The 20,333-nt window shown below is 39.5% G+C and overlaps 1 protein-coding gene across 1 annotated transcript in view; it reads right to left on the bottom strand.

Annotated features, from left to right (window-relative positions):
• Positions 1-20,333, bottom strand: part of OTOGL (otogelin like) — an 81,526-nt gene that overhangs the window by 53,504 nt on the left and 7,689 nt on the right. The window contains exons 6-22 of the mRNA XM_083574817.1: positions 20,126-20,280; positions 18,698-18,819; positions 17,597-17,802; positions 16,049-16,176; positions 13,750-13,856; positions 12,374-12,480; positions 11,155-11,280; positions 9,990-10,098; positions 9,750-9,796; positions 9,356-9,501; positions 8,175-8,301; positions 6,907-7,084; positions 5,809-5,933; positions 5,200-5,409; positions 3,075-3,240; positions 2,002-2,076; positions 336-388 (exon numbers count right to left, since the gene is read on the bottom strand). Coding sequence (XP_083430943.1) covers positions 336-388; positions 2,002-2,076; positions 3,075-3,240; positions 5,200-5,409; positions 5,809-5,933; positions 6,907-7,084; positions 8,175-8,301; positions 9,356-9,501; positions 9,750-9,796; positions 9,990-10,098; positions 11,155-11,280; positions 12,374-12,480; positions 13,750-13,856; positions 16,049-16,176; positions 17,597-17,802; positions 18,698-18,819; positions 20,126-20,280 — 2,187 coding nt within the window. The remainder of the gene's footprint in view (positions 1-335; positions 389-2,001; positions 2,077-3,074; positions 3,241-5,199; positions 5,410-5,808; positions 5,934-6,906; positions 7,085-8,174; positions 8,302-9,355; positions 9,502-9,749; positions 9,797-9,989; positions 10,099-11,154; positions 11,281-12,373; positions 12,481-13,749; positions 13,857-16,048; positions 16,177-17,596; positions 17,803-18,697; positions 18,820-20,125; positions 20,281-20,333) is intronic.

Here is a 20,333-nt window from a genome sequence, read left to right as displayed (position 1 = left end):
TCTTTGATATAGGACAGGCTTCCTCAACCTCAGCGCTCCAGATGTTTTTGGCCTACAACTCCCATGATTCCTAGCTAGCAGGACCAGTGGTCAGGGATGCTGGGAATTGTAGTCTCAAAACATCTAGAGGGCCGAGGTTGAGGAAGCCTGATCTAGGACAAAATGGGGATGAAAAAGAATGGCTATGCAGAACACTTTCAGGTGAGCAGGGATTCAAACCAGACTCAGATTAAACTCCCTTCCTTAGAACATGCAGTCCATGCATCTACAGCAGATAAAGTACCAAAAAGCATTTGAGAACTCTTCTGTTCAAGAAGCTAAGGGAATTTTGTTACCTGCAGGAACTTCAGCAGCTTCTGTGCATCTCATTGTTCCATTTAGACACTGGCTAGTCAGTGCACATAAAAAACACATCATAATAATTTAATACAAAAATACAGTTTTATATAGCAGAATAACATTGTTAGTCATATAATGCAACTAAATGCGGTATAACTTACAGATGCAATAAGCATGACATTCTAAACATCAAAAATATCTGACAGCTGAGGATAACATAGGTGAGTTAGATGAATGATCAACTTGTACCTATTGCTTCTTATACTAAGCATGCAAGGCTGCATTCACACAGCAGTTTATATCATTTTCATGACATTCCCCCCTAACTGTTAAGTTCTGCATTATAGTTGAGCTTTCACATGACATAAAACCTGCTTCTGGAATTATAGTGGAATAAGAGCTGGACCATAAGAAGGCTGATCGTCAAAGAATTGATGCTTTTGAATTATGGTGCTGGAGGAAACTCTTGAGAGTCCCATGGACTGCAAGAAGATCAAACCTATCCATTCTTAAGGAAATCAGCCCTGAGTGCTCACTGGAAGGACATATCCTGAAGCTGAGGCTCCAATATTTTGGCCACCTCATGAGAAGAGAAGACTCCCTGGAAAAGACTCTGATGCTGGGAAAGATTGAGGGCACAAGGAGAAGCGGACGACAGAGGACGAGATGGTTGGACAGTGTTCTCGAAGCCACTAACATGAGTTTGACCAAACTGCGGGAGGCAGTGGAAGACAGGAGTGCCTGGCGTGCTCTGGTCCATGGGGTCACGAAGAGTCGGAAGAGTCTGAAGAAGTGTGCATGCACACAAAAGCTCATACCAATAACAAACTTAGTTAGTCTCTAAGGTGCTACTGGAAGGAATTTTTTTATTTTGTTACAACAACAACAACAACAACAACAACAACAGCAACAACAACAACAACAACAACAACAACAACAACAACAACAGTGCAAGCTGAGTGCTCTTTTCCATGTTATTTGCATCCAGAAAAATCCATTTGCAAAGTATTAAAAAATGAGTGCTAAACCTGCACTGTATTCCATTATAGTTGAAAAATGGAATAAACTTCAATGTGAATGCAGCCTAAGTCTGATCAGCCTATTCTCTCCCTTAAGACAATGATCTCCAAGATCTGGGAGAATTTCTCCAAAACCCCACTGCTAATTGTGTTCATACTGCAGTCTCACAAGGCCAATTTGGCATGTACGCAAACTGGGTACAGAATGAAGTCTACACTTCCACAAGAAACATAAGCTAAATTCCTACTTCTGCACTTCGTACAATCACCTCCATATAGTGACAGCCATCATACATAGAAGAGGTCATGTGAATTGGTCCTCAATGCATCAAACAAGTAAAGCAGTTCAGAGTCTATAGAATAGTATGTATTGTTCCTTAATATATCACAGGTTTACTACACAGAAAGTTATGAAAACTCGGCGAGGAGCATGCAAGACTAATTTGGGAAAAGGCTATTTAAATTTAATTTAAATTAAATTAAAATTAAAATTAAAATATAAGTAAAGCAGCTCCAGAAACAACTGGTCATGTACTGAGAACTACACATCCAAAACAATATGTACAAGTGTCAGCTTGCAAATCTGTAAATTTGAATTATTATTTTTTTTTAAAAAAAAACCCCTCTTAGAGTTGGTTCTTACCATGAGCCTGATGGTGTGGGTAGAATTTCCCCAGGCTGAAAACTTCTGCCTTTATAGTGGCATCGGCAACTAACCCTAATAAAAGAAAGCTTATGAATTCAGTTATAATATAGTATTACAGAAGAGAAGGTGGTGCATAATTCATACATCATATCCTAATTGTTACAATAGGCATATCCTTTGAAGTCATCACTGACTTGCTCATTAATATCAACAGTACAAATTTTCCTTCAGATTATACTAGAACTATAATATTTGATTTTGTGTGTGTGTATCCTTAAGTTCTAGAGAAAGGAGGTTTTCTTTCTGTTCTCTAGAATATTATTGGCATTAATACAACTACTGATTGGTGGTTCAGTCAAATGTTACTTGCATGCATGCTTGGGAAACTAACAGCCACTGAAATGTTGTTAAACTAAGAACTAGTTCAACTATAGGAATGTGTCTTTAGAGCAGACATGACAGACCCTGTGATTAGACAACATGAAATGTCCCGTCTCAGGGGAAAGATTTCCATGAAAAGGTAGCAACCTGTCGCTCATTTGATTATACTTTTACCAAGCTGAGAGAAAGGTGCTTTGGTTTTCTGCCAAAATACCTTGAACCTTCTGTGTGTGTACACACCATTCATTTAAAGCACATTCTAGTCCCCCCCCCTCCACTTAAGAATCCTGGGAACTGTAGCTCTAAAGGGGATAAATTTCAGATAAAGCTCAAGATTATTTGCTGGTGGAGAATATGCTTTAAATGTATGGTGTGTTCAGAACCAGAATACAGAATAGCATAGATTTTGGCCCTCAGCAAGTATTAAAGTTTTGTTCATGCTCAGAACCTGGCTGAGCAAGGAATTTGAGGAAGCAATATTCTTCCAGGTTACAGTTGCTATTAGTCGCAGAGATGGGATTTGCCTGTCATCCACATTACATCAGTCAATCTATAATAAGAAGATGAGGAAGTCCGTCCATTTCAAGTCTACAATTTGCACAATACTTAGGAAAAATATTCTGAAAGCTAGAACTAGGATGTGTTTGCTTCTTTTTAAAATGCAATTAAATAAATTTAAAATGGCTTACATTGGCACACAAAAGTTGATAGATTCTTCAAAGTATTTTCCATCCGGGCAATTACATCCTTCAGCACAATCATGATCGCAAGCATCCAAAAATGAGAGGGAGGAACAGGAATGCTCACAGAAAGAGGAGCACTGGTGGTACAGCATACCACTTCTGCACATTAATGCTACAGATAAACAATGTATTGTTCGAATGTCAGAATGTCAGGCCCAGACATCAAGATGCACTGCTACACTTTAACAAAACCCACTTTCTCTTTAGCATTATTTATTAGTTTTTTAGCTGACCCTTACTTCCAAAAAACAGAAACAAAACAATAAAAGCAATAAAATTTAAACCTTAAACACACAAACACCAAATGAATATCCACAAAACTAATAATGTCAAAGCTGCTGATAATGTATTTCTGTTCTCAACTGCCTAGGTGAACAGGACTGTTTTTTAATTCCTCTAAACATTAATATGGAGTGGCTGTCTCAGTTGGCACTGCTCTGTGGTGATTCCAGTCCTACTTGGATGCTTGTATTCAGAAGGTGGTGCCTGGCGAGTGGAACCTTCAGTTGGGGGTTCTGCAAGGTTTGATTTTATTCCTCATATTGTTTAACATCTACACAAGGCATAGGCAAACTCGGCCCTCCAGATGTTTTGGGACTACAACTCCCATCATCCCTGACCACTGGTCCAGTTAGCTAGGGATGATGGGAGTTGTGGTCCCAAAACAACTGGAGGGCCAAGTTTGCCTATGCCTGATCTACATGAAACCATTGAATGTGGTTATCCAGAATTTTGGAGTATGTTTGTCAGCAATGTGCTGATGACATACTGCTCAAATACTCCTTTAAACCTGCAGGTGTGGCAGTGGACTGATGCTAGACTGATGTATTGTCTCAGTACTGCACTGGATGAGAGCCAATAACCTGAAGCTTAATTCACACAAGAAGTGCTGTTAGTGGGTTGTTCTCTAGACTGGATGGATGGGATGAGGCCTGTTCTGGATGAGGTTTCATTCCCTCTGAAGGAGCAGGTACATAGCTTGGAGTACTTCCGGGGCCATCACTGTCATTTGAGCTTCAGGAGGCCTCAGTGGTGTAGACTGCCTTCATCTGGTGGCTACACCTCTATCTGGACAGGAGCAGCCTTACATCTATTGTCTATGCTTTAATAATAATAATAATAATCATAATAATAATAATAATAATAATAATAATAATAATTTATTTATATCCTGCCTTCCCCAGCTGAAGCCAGGCTCAGAGCGACTAACAACAATAAAAGTAACACAGCATTCTAAAATCAATTTATTTTAAAATCAATTCAAAATCAAATTAGTGGCAACCAGTGGGCTAGAGTTCTGTGAGGATTACCAAAGGAGGGGGTCAGACTGTGCCTTGGCCAGGTTACTTGCTCTGCTAACCTGCATTTGAAGACAGTTTGGAAACTGCAGCTAGTGCAGAATTTAGCAACCAGGTTGCTCACCAGGACAAGATGGTCTGAGCACACAACACCAATCCTTGCCTGACAGCCCTGTCTACCAATTAGTTTCTGGGCTCAATATGTCAAAGCGCTGGGTTTGACCTATAAAGCCTTATGTGGCTCAGGACCCTAATACATCAGTGACTACCTCCCCCTACCTTAACTGGCCCAAACACTGCAGTTGTCATCTGTCGCCAATGCTGTATATTTATTTCCAGCTATATATTATGGTCAGGGTTAATCGGCCAATAGTAAGATTCTAAATTTCAGGTGAAGATTGTAGAAGAGCATTTCAAACTTGCATGCAGGTTTTTTCCTTCTAAACATATAGATGCATCTGGCTGGTTTTGTGATGCATTAAATCACTTGCTTCTTAGCAAACCAAGAAAGGCTGGTAAATTCTCAGTGACCCCCAGGACCAGGCTAGTACCTGTTCCATCTTACCGGCTTAATCAAGGAGCAGAGGAATTCAGACATTAAAGAACAGGCCAGATCTGCTTAATGTTCAGTATGGGGTTACTAATCCAGGCAGATTTGGAAACAAGCAGTCTGAGGGTTTGGGGTTTTTTTGTTTTGAAGAATGCATGTATCCTAGTAATGCTTCAATTTAAAAATAATAATAATAATAATAATTCACAGTTCAGTGACTCACCACAGTATGAGACATGAGATCTGAAGTCAACAGTAACTCCGTGCTTGCTGCATAGGTAAGTATAGTGTGCAAGAGCACTGCACAAACAGCTGCTCCCACATTTGCAAGCATCAAAGCGGCACCGCTGGTAGTATAATCCTGGGCTGATGTAGACATGACATGGAGCAAAGAGTTCTTGATTGAGGAGATCACACTGGGATGCATACCCAACTAAGGGAAAGCAACATTTGGCTTATAGCAGTACTCATACTATTTAAAGCACTTGGTGAAAAGTAAGTAGCCAAGACTGATAACACTACACCAAAACTACAGGCTAGCCAAAACATAATGCATGCAAATATACATGCACAGCCCTCATCCCACTGACCTTATTGAGCACCATTCCAGGAAGCTAGGTGTATATGCTACCCATTGAAATCAATGGGGTTTAAACAAACAGGAGAGAGATTTGCCTTTACCAGAAAGATTGTTCTGAATCTAAATGGCAGATTAAAGAAACAGCCCAAAATCATCTGTAGGAGACAATAAAGTTCAGACACAGGAAAAGAACTGGGATCTAAGAACGCTATTATGATAAATCTACATCAAAACCCCCAAGTAAAAGTGCACCATTTTGTTGGTTAATGTTACAAGGATCAACCACGGGGATGTTGACGGGCACATGGCATGCTGATGAAACCTTCCATGCGTTGGCATGGAGCTGCGGGGTCCCTTCGATCATTCCTGCTGGAGATCTGAGGAGGAAAATGAGAGTGATTAGGCAGAAGAACCAGACAGGCCAAGAGAAAATGCCTGTCACTGGGAATAAACTATTTGCCCTGACATCACCTAGAGTAGGCAAATGGACTCCCTCCAGATGTGGAACTCCAAATCCCATCAGCTCCAGCCAGCATGTCTGCAGGGCAGGAATGATGGGAGGCATGCACAAGTGGAAGAGTGTGAGCATAGAAGGTGCTCACATGTCTGAAAATGTAATAGGGGGCTCTTTTTTCCTCACTGAAGTAACATTTGACCATTGGCTACCTGTAGTCTTCTGAGAACAGTTCAAGCTGCTAGGTTTGCCTTTTAAACTACAGTGGTACCTCTGGTTAGGTACTTAATTCGTTCCGGGGGTCCGTTCTTAACCTGAAACTGTTCTTAACCTGAAGCACCACTTTAGCTAATGGGGCCTCCCGCTGCCGCTGCGCGATTTCTGTTCTCATCCTGAAGCAAAGTTCTTAACCCGAGGTACTATTTCTGGGTTAGTGGAATCTGTAACCTGAAGCTTATGTAACCTGAAGTGTATGTAACCCGAGGTACCACTGTATTTGAGAGCTACTTAAATAGGCTTATACATCTTGCCTTTTGCTCTGCTGAACTTTCAGGATCACCTGAGAGCATTTCCTTGATGCTTGCTGGTCACCACGTGGCAAGAACTTACAACAAGGGTATACAGAATCATGTTGGGTTGCTTTTATACAGTTACATAATTCAGTAAATTAGCCAAGCATAAACAATATCCAGAAAAGCTCTAGTGACTGATCATTTGGCTTGACTGAGTAGCTAAGCTTTACCTAATAAAGTGTAGTGCTATCTATTCTATATGTTGGTTAATATTTTGTATATCTGGATTTAATACACATCATTACTCAGGTTTTACATATGGGTTGAGTTTTGCTTATGGGCTAACTAAATGAATAATGAAGTAACAGTAGAAGTCAAACTTACAGAAAATCATCTCTCAAGTTTCCATTATATGTTCCACATAGACCCAAAGTTTTCCTTTTCCAAGCAGCACTGAGTTGAATATACACTCTCTCGCCATCTTTAGCAAACTGAATTCTTAAACCAAATTTAGTTTTCAGCTGCACAAACAATGAAGACAGATTCTGCACCTCAGCATACCCTACACGTAACAGAAGGTGGGGTAATTCCCCAAACAACGTTAAATCATTGTCCAGAGGTACGAGACTGCATTCTTTTGATAACACAAGCTAATATAGTATCAAAACAGAGAGATGTTATTTTTAACCTATATGGAAGAAACTGTAATTCCATCTTCATAATGTCAACTCTTTAAAAAATGATTTTTTTTAAAAAAAGAGCATTTTTTTATATAGAGAACTCTGCCGCTATTATTCCGTTTAACTAAAAGCAAACAAGCAAACAAAAAGAACTGAAAAGATGATGACCTTCTCCAAACCCCTTTGGAGCCTTCTCAAGGTGGGAAATTGAGAGGGATTGGGTGACAAGTTATCCAGGAGGGCTTTGTGGTTTATTCAGCCTCAAGTGACAGACACTTTAGATAGAATAGTCCCTTGCAGCTATTTTGTATATACCATATACAAGAGTGAAAGAAGTTTAAAATACTTCCAGAGAGGAGCCTCCTGACAAGGTGCCCAAAGCATGAGATATCAATTAACCGTGACAAGAGAAGCCTATAAAACGTGCTTCGTTTCGTATGTATTCTGTTTCACATACAGAACCTGAGGGATGTGGGCCAACTACCTAATTCGGTTCACATGATGAGTGAAATGTGTATGCTAATCATTCAAGGCCGAAAGCATAATATATCAATTAACTGTAACAAGATCAGGCTTAGGGCTATAAAACATGCTTCGTTTCATGCGTTTTTGCTTTCACATATAGAATTCCAGAGATGTGGGCCAACTAGCTAATTCAAGTCACATGATGAATGAAGTCCTGTATACTAATCTATCAATGCCTTCAGTTATTTAATTTGGACGATTCCTCAGTTCCCAAACTGAAAAAGAGTTTTCTGGAGCTGGAAACCCTGATTCATATCAACTGATAACACTTCATTAAAAAAAAACAAAAACCACACAATTATTTAACTCATCTTCTGTGCCAGGCATGAGAAAACACATACACACAGAGACATTAATGTAAAAATTTGTATATCTTCATTGAAACAGACTGGCTAGAAAAGGAACAATAAGAACCTTAATAGAAGGGTATTATAATAAATGTCTTACCATTTAGGTTCAAACCCTGATTGGAAGAGCTATACTGAACTTCACCACCTCGGTTCAGAGTCACTTGCTTGTTCAAGTCATCTTCAAGAACTAGTGTTATAGACTGAATGCAGACATGATCAAGATTCTGAATGGGCCCAGGAAGGCAGGGCAACGGGAGCACAAGGAAAGGAAAAATATAGACAAGTATTTCCTAAATTGCATTCCATTCATTCCATTCCATTTTGAACAACATTCCATTTCTATTAGGCCTTCCTCCAAGGAAGAGGGCAATGTTCTTTTTCCTCCCCCTGCCCATTTCAGCCTCCCAACAACCCTGAAAGTAACTTAAACTGAGAGGTAGTGACCGACCCAAGGTCACCTAGTGAGCTACATGACTGAGCGGGACCCTGGTCTCCCCAATCTAACATTCTATCCACTACACCAGGCCTAGAGGAAAGAGCTGCAATATACCATTAAAAAATAACTTTAGAGATAATAAATGAATTAATTATACTCATGGAATGCAGCAGCACCCTCTAGAGTTTCGTTGTACTACAACTCCCATCATTGACCATTGGCCATAGTGGCTGGGGCTGATGGGAGTTATTCGCACACAACATCTGGACGATGTCATGTTGGCTAACCTTGAGCTACACATATTAAACTCAAAGAATGGTTTCATACATAAGAGGAAGAGATTGATGCTGCAGCATTCTGGATTTAACTAGCCAGCAGTTGAAATGCCCTATCGTTAATATTTTAATATTCTGTGAGCTGTTAGATTTATTGTTCCCCCCCAAAAAAAAACCAGAGAGCTTATAAAATATCAAATAAATATCTCAGTCAGTTTCAAAATGCCTCTTATCTGGCTGGCAGTATATCAAACCTGTTCAGCCCTGTCACCAAGAGCATTTATCTGCCTAAGACACCTGCTCAGACTGTAACCAAATATGTAGATGCTTGTGTAATCATGCGTGAATGAAAAGCTCTGTAGACTTAATCTCAGTAAAAGGCGCAATTGGCTTTACAAAAAGGCAATACTTACAACTGAAATGGAATCCAGGTTATGATCAGGTAGACACTCAATATTAAGAAAAAAGAATGATTTATTATTGCTAATCCTCTTAATTAATTAATTGGCTCCAATGGTGTAGGTATTTATATATCAGCATAGAATTTTATTTTAAGCATGACCTTACCTGGCCGCATGGAGTTTTCTGTACAGTAATTGTGAATTTGTCTTTCCCAGTGCCCTTCACCAGAATGTACTGACAAATCCCAAGGAAGGTATAATGGCGACCATCGAAAGTTGTGAAATGAGAATCACCAACAATTGAACATTCAGCTTAAGGCAAGAACAGTTAAATATTTAGTTGGATATCGCCCACTGAACTCGATGGAACTGAGTTCTGAGTAGATGTATAAGATTTCACTGTTAGTGGTTAGAGAGGTTTACAATATATTTTGTATTAGTTAGATTTCAACTGATGTGTCACTTTTAGTATTTTTACTTATTAAGATACCAACATTTAAATATATTAATACAAAGTAAACAAAAAATTATCTTACAAAAACAGAGAAAAAATAAATTACCTGGGCAATCATGTTCAGTGCAGTTCCAAATTCCACCAATACAAATACTAAAACAAAATAGACAATGTGTTAACAAAATAGAATGCTGGGAGAAAACATTGTAACCCTTTTGATATTTACTATATAAATGCAACTATAAAAACTCCCACAATAATAGCACAACAAGGCAAGTGCTTTAAAGTAAGGTAATTAAAGGTATTCAGACACAAGACAGAGATAATAGAAGTAATGTCTACATACCAGTTACTACATTCTTGCTCAATTTTTGAGCCAACAGGAAATGGCGTCCCATGATAAACACATGGGCAATCAGAGAGGGAAATACAAGTTCCATTGTCCATTATGAGACCTAAGGTTATAAAAAAATACCATTTATGTTATCACAATAAACATATATATATACATATATATATATATATCCTGTCATTTACTATGTAGCAAAGATGTTCATCAGGTGAAGTTTAGGGAGGGATGTTGATAAGGCCTTCTCTGGACTTGACGGTTTAAACCATGTTTTCTCAACCATGGTTAGAATGCAAGAGAGTTTGATACTAAATGAATCATTAATACTCAACTGTGGTTAAGGATTATATCAGCACTGCCATTTAATCCCTAACCACTGTTGAGGCTGATGACAGCATGAACACTGAGAGTATGGTTTAGGGGATTTTGTTGCTGTTCTTGATATTAATTTTTAGTATCCCTATTTTTAGATTTTATGATTTATGTGGAAATAGTTAAATTTGGTTATATGCTTTTTGGTTTTATTGTTTACGACTACTTTGGTTATGCTTGTGATTATGTAACTATGGAAAGGCGGCATACAAATAAAATGATGATGGTGATGATAAGTAGTAATGGTAGTAAATAGAGAAAGAAGTCCACAACCTGTCAGTTTATTCCCTATCAATTAACCAGGATTAAGAGACTGCCATGATACATCTGCACCAATTCACAGCGTATATGTACATGTCTAGACTAGACTATGGCCTAAAATTGGGAACGTCTGTACAGACAACAAAACCATCCTATTAAGAGACAACAAATACTGCTGTGACTAATACTGACAACTCTCAAATAGCGTTCTTTACTTGTATATCTATATCTGCCATTCACATATTTGGTGAGCCTTCATATTGACCCAGAGTTGTAAAGTATTCAGTACCTTTTTAAAACAATATGCAAAACAGTATATAGCAAGAGTTGGGAAGGAAAAAAGATATATAGAAATGAACATACACTTTCCTGAGGTTCTGACTATCTTTACACAGAACTCTACAGGTTCTTCTGTACATACAACCTAGAAATGAATGGGAACTTCAGAAGATGCATTGAAACACACTTCTGTTGTGAGCAGAGTGGCTTTAACATTCAAATAAAGTAATTGAAAAAGTAGCTTACTTACCATCAGGACAGTAGCATCCATCTAAGCAATGAAGATTACTGCCAAGACAATCCTTCTCAAAAGTGCAGGTTGGGGGACAACAGCTAATACAATCCCGATGGATAAAACTATCTTCACACTTATCATCTAAAATACAAGAAGTTCAAAACATTGCTATGATCCTGGTCATTGCATTTAGATAAGGAGACATATTGCACAAACCCAACAAATTAATGATCCTATGTTAGTTGTGTTCATCAACTTCAATGGGTCTACCTTGAGACTAGCATTGGATACTACCCACAAAGTATTGTTCTACAGTGTTTTAATAGTACTGTAACTAATTACTAGTATCCTAAATTTAGCATATGTTTCAAGTCCAAACATCTTCGAGTAGGACCTTCATAGGCACATTCATAGCAAGAGGAATCTGGAGTTGTAGACATGTACATTTATAGGAACCAGGAGTGTGTGTGTGAGAGAGAGAGAGAGAGACAGAGAGAGAGAGAGAGAGAGAGAGAGAGAGAGAGAGAGAGAGAGAGAGAGAGAGAATGTAAATAACCCTGAAATCTAGTATGAAAAATGGTGGTACATAAATATTTTACATAAATATTTATATGAATGTAATGTAGAATACACATCTGCTTTGACAGGATATTGAAACAGCTCTATTACCCTGACCAAGTAGTCAAAATCCAAAAATATGAAAGCAATTACTTAAAATTGTTCTTGTTTCCACTCTGAATGGCTGCAATGTGCCATCCATACCATTGGGTTGCTGCAGTGGAAATTTCTCAGTGGTATTAGGTTGGTCCAACAAACATCTTTAACACTGATTGACACACTGAAGCTATTGTTTGGCTGACCTAATATTAAAGTACTAGGTAAAGGTAAAGGGACCGCTGACCGTTAAGTCCAGTCATGGACGACTCTGGGGTTGCAGCGCTCATCTCGCTTTACTGGCTGAGGGAGCCAGCGTTTGTCTGCAAACAGCTTCCGGGTCATGTGGCCAGCATGACAAAGCCGCTTCTGGCAAACCAGAGCAGTGCACAGAAACACCGTTTACCTTCCTGCCAGAGTGGTACCTGTTTATCTACTTGCACTTTGACATGCTTTCGAATTACTAGGTTGGCAGGAGCAGGGACCGAGCAACGGGAGCTCACCCCATCGCAGGGATTTGAACCGCTGACCTTCTGATCAGCAAGCCCTAGGCTCTGCAGTTTAGACCCACCAGACTTACTACATGCTGGAAAATCATCCCTCCAGTCTCGCACTGGGTAGCCTGCATGTGAACATGATCGAGCATACTCTGTCACCGCTCGGCAGTAAGTTTCATCATCGTCCTCTCTGAAAAGACAAAAACAAACCCTTACTGATTAAATCTGTAATCTTCAAACTATATGTGTAGGATTATTGTAACTTCATAAGAAAATTGATATAATACAAGCTAGGATTCAGTTTTCAGCAATAACCCCTTCCTGCTACAGCCCCCTTATACCACAAGGGGGGTGTCCCTCAATCCTCAGGAGTACATTTTCAGGACTCTTAGTGGGGTGCATAGGTGGCAAAGCCCTGCTCTGTGAACACAGGTCCATTATGTTCACAAAACAGAAAACAGAAGTTGGAATCCGTGCCAAAGACACTGAAATGAAAATGAAATCTACCTTTCCGCAGATGTTCCAGCTTCTAGTAGTTTTATGTTTAATATAATGATCTATCACATGGTATGCGTGCTGGTGGCTTGAAATCCCTTATTATAAAGTCACCATGTCAAACTCCATTATGCTGTTTCCTTACCCTCACTCTCCTCACCTTACCACAGATAATCCAATTAAATGAATCTCACCAACTACATGCCTTGGCATAGATAAACTGCCATTCTACAAGCTGCTTCCTGCAGTCCGCCACAGAGCAAGAATTCACTTTCACAAATAGCCCAAGCCTGGTTAATGAACCCACCCCCACCTGCAAAAAATAAAATAAAAAAATCTGAAAGTTTTCTGTACTTGTACCATCCTTAGTTTTCACAAATGTTCACTAGGGAAAATAAGTAATGATACCGGTGAAGAGATGTCAAAAAGGTTTGCTGGGCCTGGGCATAGAAACAAGCTTTATGGGCTAGATAGTGTTCGTCTCAAACAAGAGTTGAGCATTAGAAATGCCCAAGCTAAAGTCCTTTGACAAGCTGGGAAAATGGGGCACCACTTAAACACTGCATTGTTTTGTGTTTATGGAGCTGCCCACAGAAAGTTTTTTATAGTTTTTGCAGTCCCCTAACAAATCAACAGAGATGTTGCTCTGCAAGAGGCTACTGTGAAGAGCTGTCCCTGTGAAAATTAAGTGTATCTGGCTTGGCTTCCAATGGAGCTACAGACAGTTTCTAGGTAAGTAAGTCAGCTTATTTCCTGGCTAAACTAATGGGAGATAATGGGGCAGGAAGTTTGCCTACCTCTATTCTAGCTGACTGTGACATTTTGAACTGTTCCAGGTTCTTAAGAATAGAGAAAATCACTTACAAGGCAAAGAAACAACAATGGTGAAAACGCAACACACCACCCAATTGGGGACAATACAAAAAAGAAATGGGGCGGGGGGGGGAGCTTTTACTCTGCTTACCTACAAAGGTCATTCATACAGCTGGAAATATAGGGGTAAGGATCTATGCTTTGGTGGCAGCTGAGAAAAGGGAACTGCAAGAGTATTTGGCACTTGAAGTATATGTTCTGTGCAAAAAAAAAGAATATAGCTGATTATTAATTCATGTATGTTTCATAAAATAAGCTCAAGAAAAACAACAATATGTGACAGAAAAAAGAAAAAAAATGAAAGAAGAAAAATAAAAAAACAGAAAAAAGAAAAACACTCTTTCTTAAATTTGTAAAGTTCCATGCCCCTCTGTCTTGACCTCCTCACATCCCCCTTTTTTGTGTTCCACTTTACTCCAATCAGATTCAGCAAATTCAAAACCTTGTTTCAACCATACTTAATGTTATATTCTAATTATTATGTCCCCATTTTCCATTTTTTTAATCCGTACCTCATCTTATAAAATATGACATAATATTGTTCTGTTCATAACCCCTTATCCTTTTTTTTCTTAGATTCTTCTTTTCACACACCTTTGGCCAAGGTCACACAAACCCTGTTACTTTTACTTCCCACATCCTATTGACACTCAAAGATTTTACAGTATTTTTGTAGATAGTCCTTAAACTTTTTCCAGTCCTGTTCCATCGATTCTTCTCCCTGGTCACGGATTCTGCCAGTCATTTCAGCCATCTCCATGTAGTCTATCACTTGCGTCTGCCATTCCTCCACGGTGGGTAGATCCTGTGTCTTCCAATATTTAGCTAAAAGTATTCTTGCTGCTGTTGTTGCATACATAAAGAATGTTCTATCTTTCTTTGGCACCCATTGGCCAACTATGCCCAAGAGAAAGGCCTCTGGTTTCTTGGGGAAGGTACTTTTAAGTACTTTCTTAAGTTCATTATATATCATTTCCCAGTAAGCCTTAACTCTTGGGCAAGTCCACCAGAGGTGAAAGAATGTTCCCTCAGCTTCTTTACATTTCCAACATTTATTGTCAGGCAGGTGATAGATTTTAGCAAGCTTGACTGGGGTCATGTACCACCTGTAAATCATTTTCATAATGTTCTCCTTTAAGGCAATACATGCCGTAAATTTCATACCGGTGGTCCACAACTGCTCCCAATCAGCAAACATAATATTATGACCTAGATCCTGCGCCCATTTGATCATTGCTGATTTGACCGTTTCATCCTGCGTGTTCCATTTCAACAGCAAGTTATACATCTTTGACAAAATCTTAGTTTTTGGTTCTAACAGTTCTGTTTCCAATTTCGATTTATCCACCTGGAAGCCAATTTTTCTATCCAAATTATAGGCCTCTCTTATTTGATAGTAATGAAGCCAATCTCGCACTTTGTCTTTTAATTTTTCAAAACTCTGCAGTTTCAATCTGTCACCTTCTTGTTCCAAAATTTCCCAATATTTTGGCCATTTAGCCTCCATATTGAGCTTTTTCTGAGCCTTAGCTTCCATAGGTGACAACCACCTTGGGGTTTTACTTTCCAGCAGGTCTTTATATCTTATCCAGACATTAAACAAAGATTTTCTGACAATATGGTTTTTGAATGCCTTATGAGCTTTAACCTTGTCGTACCAAAGATATGCATGCCCCAAGGTCACTTTTTAACTCTCCCTGAGACCCGTACAATTTCTGCTATAACCCCTCTGTTGTCCTATATTGTGTTTCTAATGCTTTTCCCTTCCCAACTGTGTTGAATTGGCAAAATATCTCCCAGGTTCAGTGATAAAGAAAGAGAGAACATCCCCCTGAGGAACTCTTCATTCTTTAAGTAACTATGAAAATTAAATCATAATTTAATTTGGCAATAAAATGAACTCTATTCTATGCCGTGTATGCACTTGCAGGAGAGCATACCAAAAGTACAGCTCTTCTAACTTCTTCACATTTCTTTAAAATCAAAAAAGAATTAAGGATCGTCCCACACTGAACTGCTGATAATCAGATTAAACTTCTTGACCCAACCTATTTACCAGTGCCCATGGGCTGTATCCAGTGATCTCATGCCACTAGCATAAGGACTTCCACTACGCAACTGGATTTCTCTCTTGTGACCCCTCCACAAATCAGTATTGGAGTTTCCCCTACCCCTAAGCATACATGAAGGTACATGCTGTAAGCCTCCACACCCCACTCACACTGTCTCCTAACCCCCTGAGAAGCTTTCAAGAGGCTGCAGGAGCATCAGAAAACGGCAAATTTTTCTTTAATGAGATTTCTGCTATCCAGTGTTCTCAGAACCAAAGGCCAAAAAAAAACAAATATCCTAGAGGCCACTCTATAAAAACAGCAATCTAGTCAGCTTACCTCATAAGATTCTGTGTCAATGTAGCATGGACTAGGAAAATCAGAGGCAATAGCTACACAAGCTGCATCATCTGGAGTTTGCACAGACCAACTGTTAGCAAATTTAGCAATATCCTCCTTATAGTCACCTATTAAACAACACAATTTCCCACAAGAGTAAATGACATATGGCTAGCATCGTGTGAATGCATATACTGTAGAACAGGCTTCCTCAAACTCGGCCCTCCAGATGTTTTGAGACTACAATTCCCATCATCCCTGACCACTTGCCCTGCTTGCTAGGGATCATGGGAGTTGCAGGCCAAAAACATCTGGAAGGCCGAGTTTGAGGAAGCCTGCTGTAGATAGTATTAAAATAGTCGTCCATTTATGCATATAAATATTTCCTACATTTATCGGTCATGGAAATGATTGCAATTTCCAGACACCATGTGCTTGTCTGGAAGCACCCTTGACCTGAGCTCATTAAACCTTAAACCTTCGTAACATATCTCACACAACAAGGCATTTACGGCATACTGGTGGCCATGATAAAAAAAAAAAATAACCACATGAGGTTGTATCCACAGAGTAGACTCATTGAAATGATTGGAGATGACTAACTTAGGTCCATTATTTTCACTTGGTCTACTCATAAGAAGAGCCTACTGGATCTGGCAAATGGTCCCTCTCGCTTAGTATCCTATTCTGATAGTGGCCAACCAGATGCGTGTAGGAAACCGGCAAGCAAGTTCCAGGCACAAGACCATGGTTAACAGTAACTGGGATTCAGAAGCATTTACTGCCCCCAACTGTGGAGGCAGAACATAGCCAATATGGCCAGTAGCCATAGGTAGCCTTGTCCTTCAGGAATTTGTCTAATTCTCTTTAAAAGTCATCCAAGTTGGTAGTCATCACTGCCTCCACTCAGTTGGCTTCTGTCATCATATCTAGTTTGCTCTGAATTATGGGTACACCACAGAGCTGATATGAAAGCATCTTGTTATCACTTGGCAAAGCATCAATGGCTCCCAACTGAGAGACAACCAGCATGAATCTCATGTCTGCAATAAACTTACTAGATGACCTTATGCAAGTCAGTCTCTCAACATCGGCCCCCTATGTTGTAATACAAGGCTAACACCACTGACCTTCCTTCCAAGGTTATTGTAAGGATTGCAGCAAGAAAAAATGATATTGTGTACTTTGAACATGCATAAGCATTTTATAAACGTATTGACATTTTGCCCCAAACAAAACTTGAAAAAAAAGGATAACTACAGTTCACAATACAGTGGTACCTCCGGTTGTGCATGGGATCCATTCCGGAGCTCCGGCTGGATCCCAAGGTGTTCATATCTGGAGGTGCTGCTTCTGTGCATGTGCGTGCATGGCAAAACTCAAAAAAATACTTCCAGGTTTGCCACGCACCTATGCCAAAGGATACGTAACCGGAGGTGAATGTATGTAGAGGTACCACTGTACAATATCCTTGCAGTGTTGCCTTACTAGAGGCTAGGATCCATGAGGGTTGCATTCACAAATTATTTGACTCGGCTATCTGCTTACTATTTTGTATTACAAGATCGTCCGATGAGTTGCTGTTATAGTTTCCACACAAGCCACATGTTTTCCCCTGGTGTTCTTCAGTCAGTTTGATGTAAATCCCAGAGCTTCCATCCCAAGCTAGGGAAAAGCCAAAGGTAGTTTTCACCAGAATATAATCTGCTAATCTTTCAATGAAAACGTTTCCAATTGTTTGGGGCAATCTCAATCTGGGGAAGCAGAAGAAGTTTCACTTCAAAAAGTGCAAGTCAAGTGCATTTCATGTTGTCTTTTTACTCATTTGATACATAAAACCATACAATAAAAACTATATAAAAAATTAAAATCAGAAATCCACTATTATAGGATATTTCCTTAATTGTCAGCATATACCTGGCAGCACTGAAGGTTTTCAACAGACCTTGGTTTACTGTGCTGTGAGGCCTTGCTCACAGCACAGTAAACCAGAGTTTACAATGAATGTGCTGATCTCAACCACTTTACTCATCCAAATTCTCACTCTCACATAGGAGTAGCAAACTATGGTCCTTGGCTTAGTGTTACATCCAAACCAGTGGTTGTGGTTTGTTTCACTCCTAACAAACCATGATTTAAAGCCAAGATTTGTTCTTGGCTTACTGATTGTAGTTTGAGTAAAACAAAGCACAATTTTCAGTTCCGACCTAATGTTAAGGCAGGAATCATGGCTTTTTTCTCCTGCATGCGACTGAAGAGGAGCAAAGGGAATGAGATTGGTGCATTCACAGCAAACCATTAACTACAGCTTTCAGTAGTTCACAAATTGGGCCACTGTACAATCAAAATGTACCGTTGAAATTCTTGATTTTAATTATACTTTCTACATCATTCAAACATAAATTATCACTTTAGATAAATTAATGTGAGCTCATATTATTCCCCATATTGATTTAATGACATTACAGTGGGGCAGGGGGAAGGCAGTGTTTTTATACTCCAAATCAATCTTTATTTCCTACATCAAAGTTTTTTTCACACTGGACCTGTAATAGAGCTGTATTAGGGTACATTTTTCCCTAAGCGTTATCGCAATACTTTATATCTGATTTTAAAACATCTTTAGATAAAAACTTCTGGACTGTTTACCTGATCCCGCCCTTTCTTACTTCATGCCGCAATATGATTATTTCCTCCTGATTTGCAAAGAACAAGCTGATTGACCGCAAACAAGAATACACTGAACCAACACAACTTGGGCTGTTGTTAATCTTAAAGGGAGAGAAATAGATTTACATGAGTAACAAATACATTATTTTGCCCAGTATCTGCAAGCAGCTCACCTTGTTTTCCAAAAAAGACCAAGAACTGGGACCAATAATACTTTGGGCAATTTTAACTCATATGCATCTAACTACTCGTTCTACGTGCCATTTGACTGCATATTTCCTCTAATATAGAGTAAAAAGGTAAAAAGGTAAAGGACCCCAGGGACGGTTAAGTCCTGTCAAAGGTGACTGTGAGGTGTGGCACTCATCTCAGTTCAGACTGAGGGAGCCAGCGTTTGTCCACAGACAGCTTTCCAGGTCATGTGTCCAGCATGCCTAAACCACTTCTGGTGCAACAGAACACCGTGACAGAAGTCAGAGTGCACGGAAATGCCATTTACCTTATTTTATTATATTTTAAAATTTTCTTTCTGCTTTATATTTCTAATAAAAATCTCAAAGCGGTTTACAGCATACTAAATCAATAAAACAATAGCCGGGCGATATTCCTCTGGCCTCATGAGGAGCCTCTTTTGTGGGGCTGGTGGGTGTGGCCCCGCCCCCTAGGCCAGGTGGAAAGGGCCTTCCCGCCGCAGTGGTACCTATTTATCTACTTGCACTGGTATGCGTTCAAACTGCTAGGTTGGTAGAAGCAGGGACAAAGCAATGGGAGCTTACCCTGTAGAGGGGTTCGAACCACTGACCTTCTGATTGGCAAGCCCAAGAGGCTCAGACATTTAGACCACAGCACCACCCACATCCTCCTCTAATATACACATGCCTATGTGCAATTTTGCTTAATATACACACGTTTGCATAACTATTTCCTGTAATGTAACACATTTTTATGTTGTTTCCACTAATATATTCATTTCAATGCATGCTTTACTCTTGTATAAGCATTTTTATACCCAGGACTCAGCTGGGGAACTGCATTGCACAATTCAGCATACTGCGAACTTTTAAGGATGGTTGGTTTTTGCTTCATGTGTTGCTTTGGAAAGCGTAAATTAGGTAGCTTTGGTAATCAAATCAAATTTTCCCGCATTCCTGGTCAGAACTCAGAAGCACAAATACCATGCATAGGAAATCAGACATAGAAGCATACATGTTTCTCTCTTAAACCTGCGCATCAACACCAGCTATGGGTGTATGAGTTGTCTTGAAAAGCAGATATACATATTTCAATTAAAAACATTACAGTCTGTGCAGAGCAACTACAGAGGAGTTAAAGAAAGTGGAAAGAAATGTTGTACTTATTTTTTTATTCTGTTTTTACTTCCTTCTCAAGCCAAATTCCCAATCTTACCCACACAGTGTATTGAGGCTCTGGATCACTGCAGTCTTTCACAAAAATATATGAACAGTTTCCCGGGAAGTAATAATAGATGCCGTCAAATGTTTCAAAGTGATGCTGACCCCATGATTTGCAAATGCCATCTCTGTCTTTGCCAGCGTTTGGAACTAGAAAGAGCAAAGTGTTGGTTTGCAGGTGCAGTAAAAGAAGCCCATGTCGC

The sequence above is a fragment of the Podarcis filfolensis genome (assembly GCF_964270895.1).
Source record: "Podarcis filfolensis genome assembly, chromosome: 10".
NCBI classification, from domain to species: domain Eukaryota; kingdom Metazoa; phylum Chordata; class Lepidosauria; order Squamata; family Lacertidae; genus Podarcis; species Podarcis filfolensis.
The sequence above is the reverse complement of the archived record's forward strand: the minus strand, read 5'-3'. Positions and strand labels throughout refer to the sequence as shown.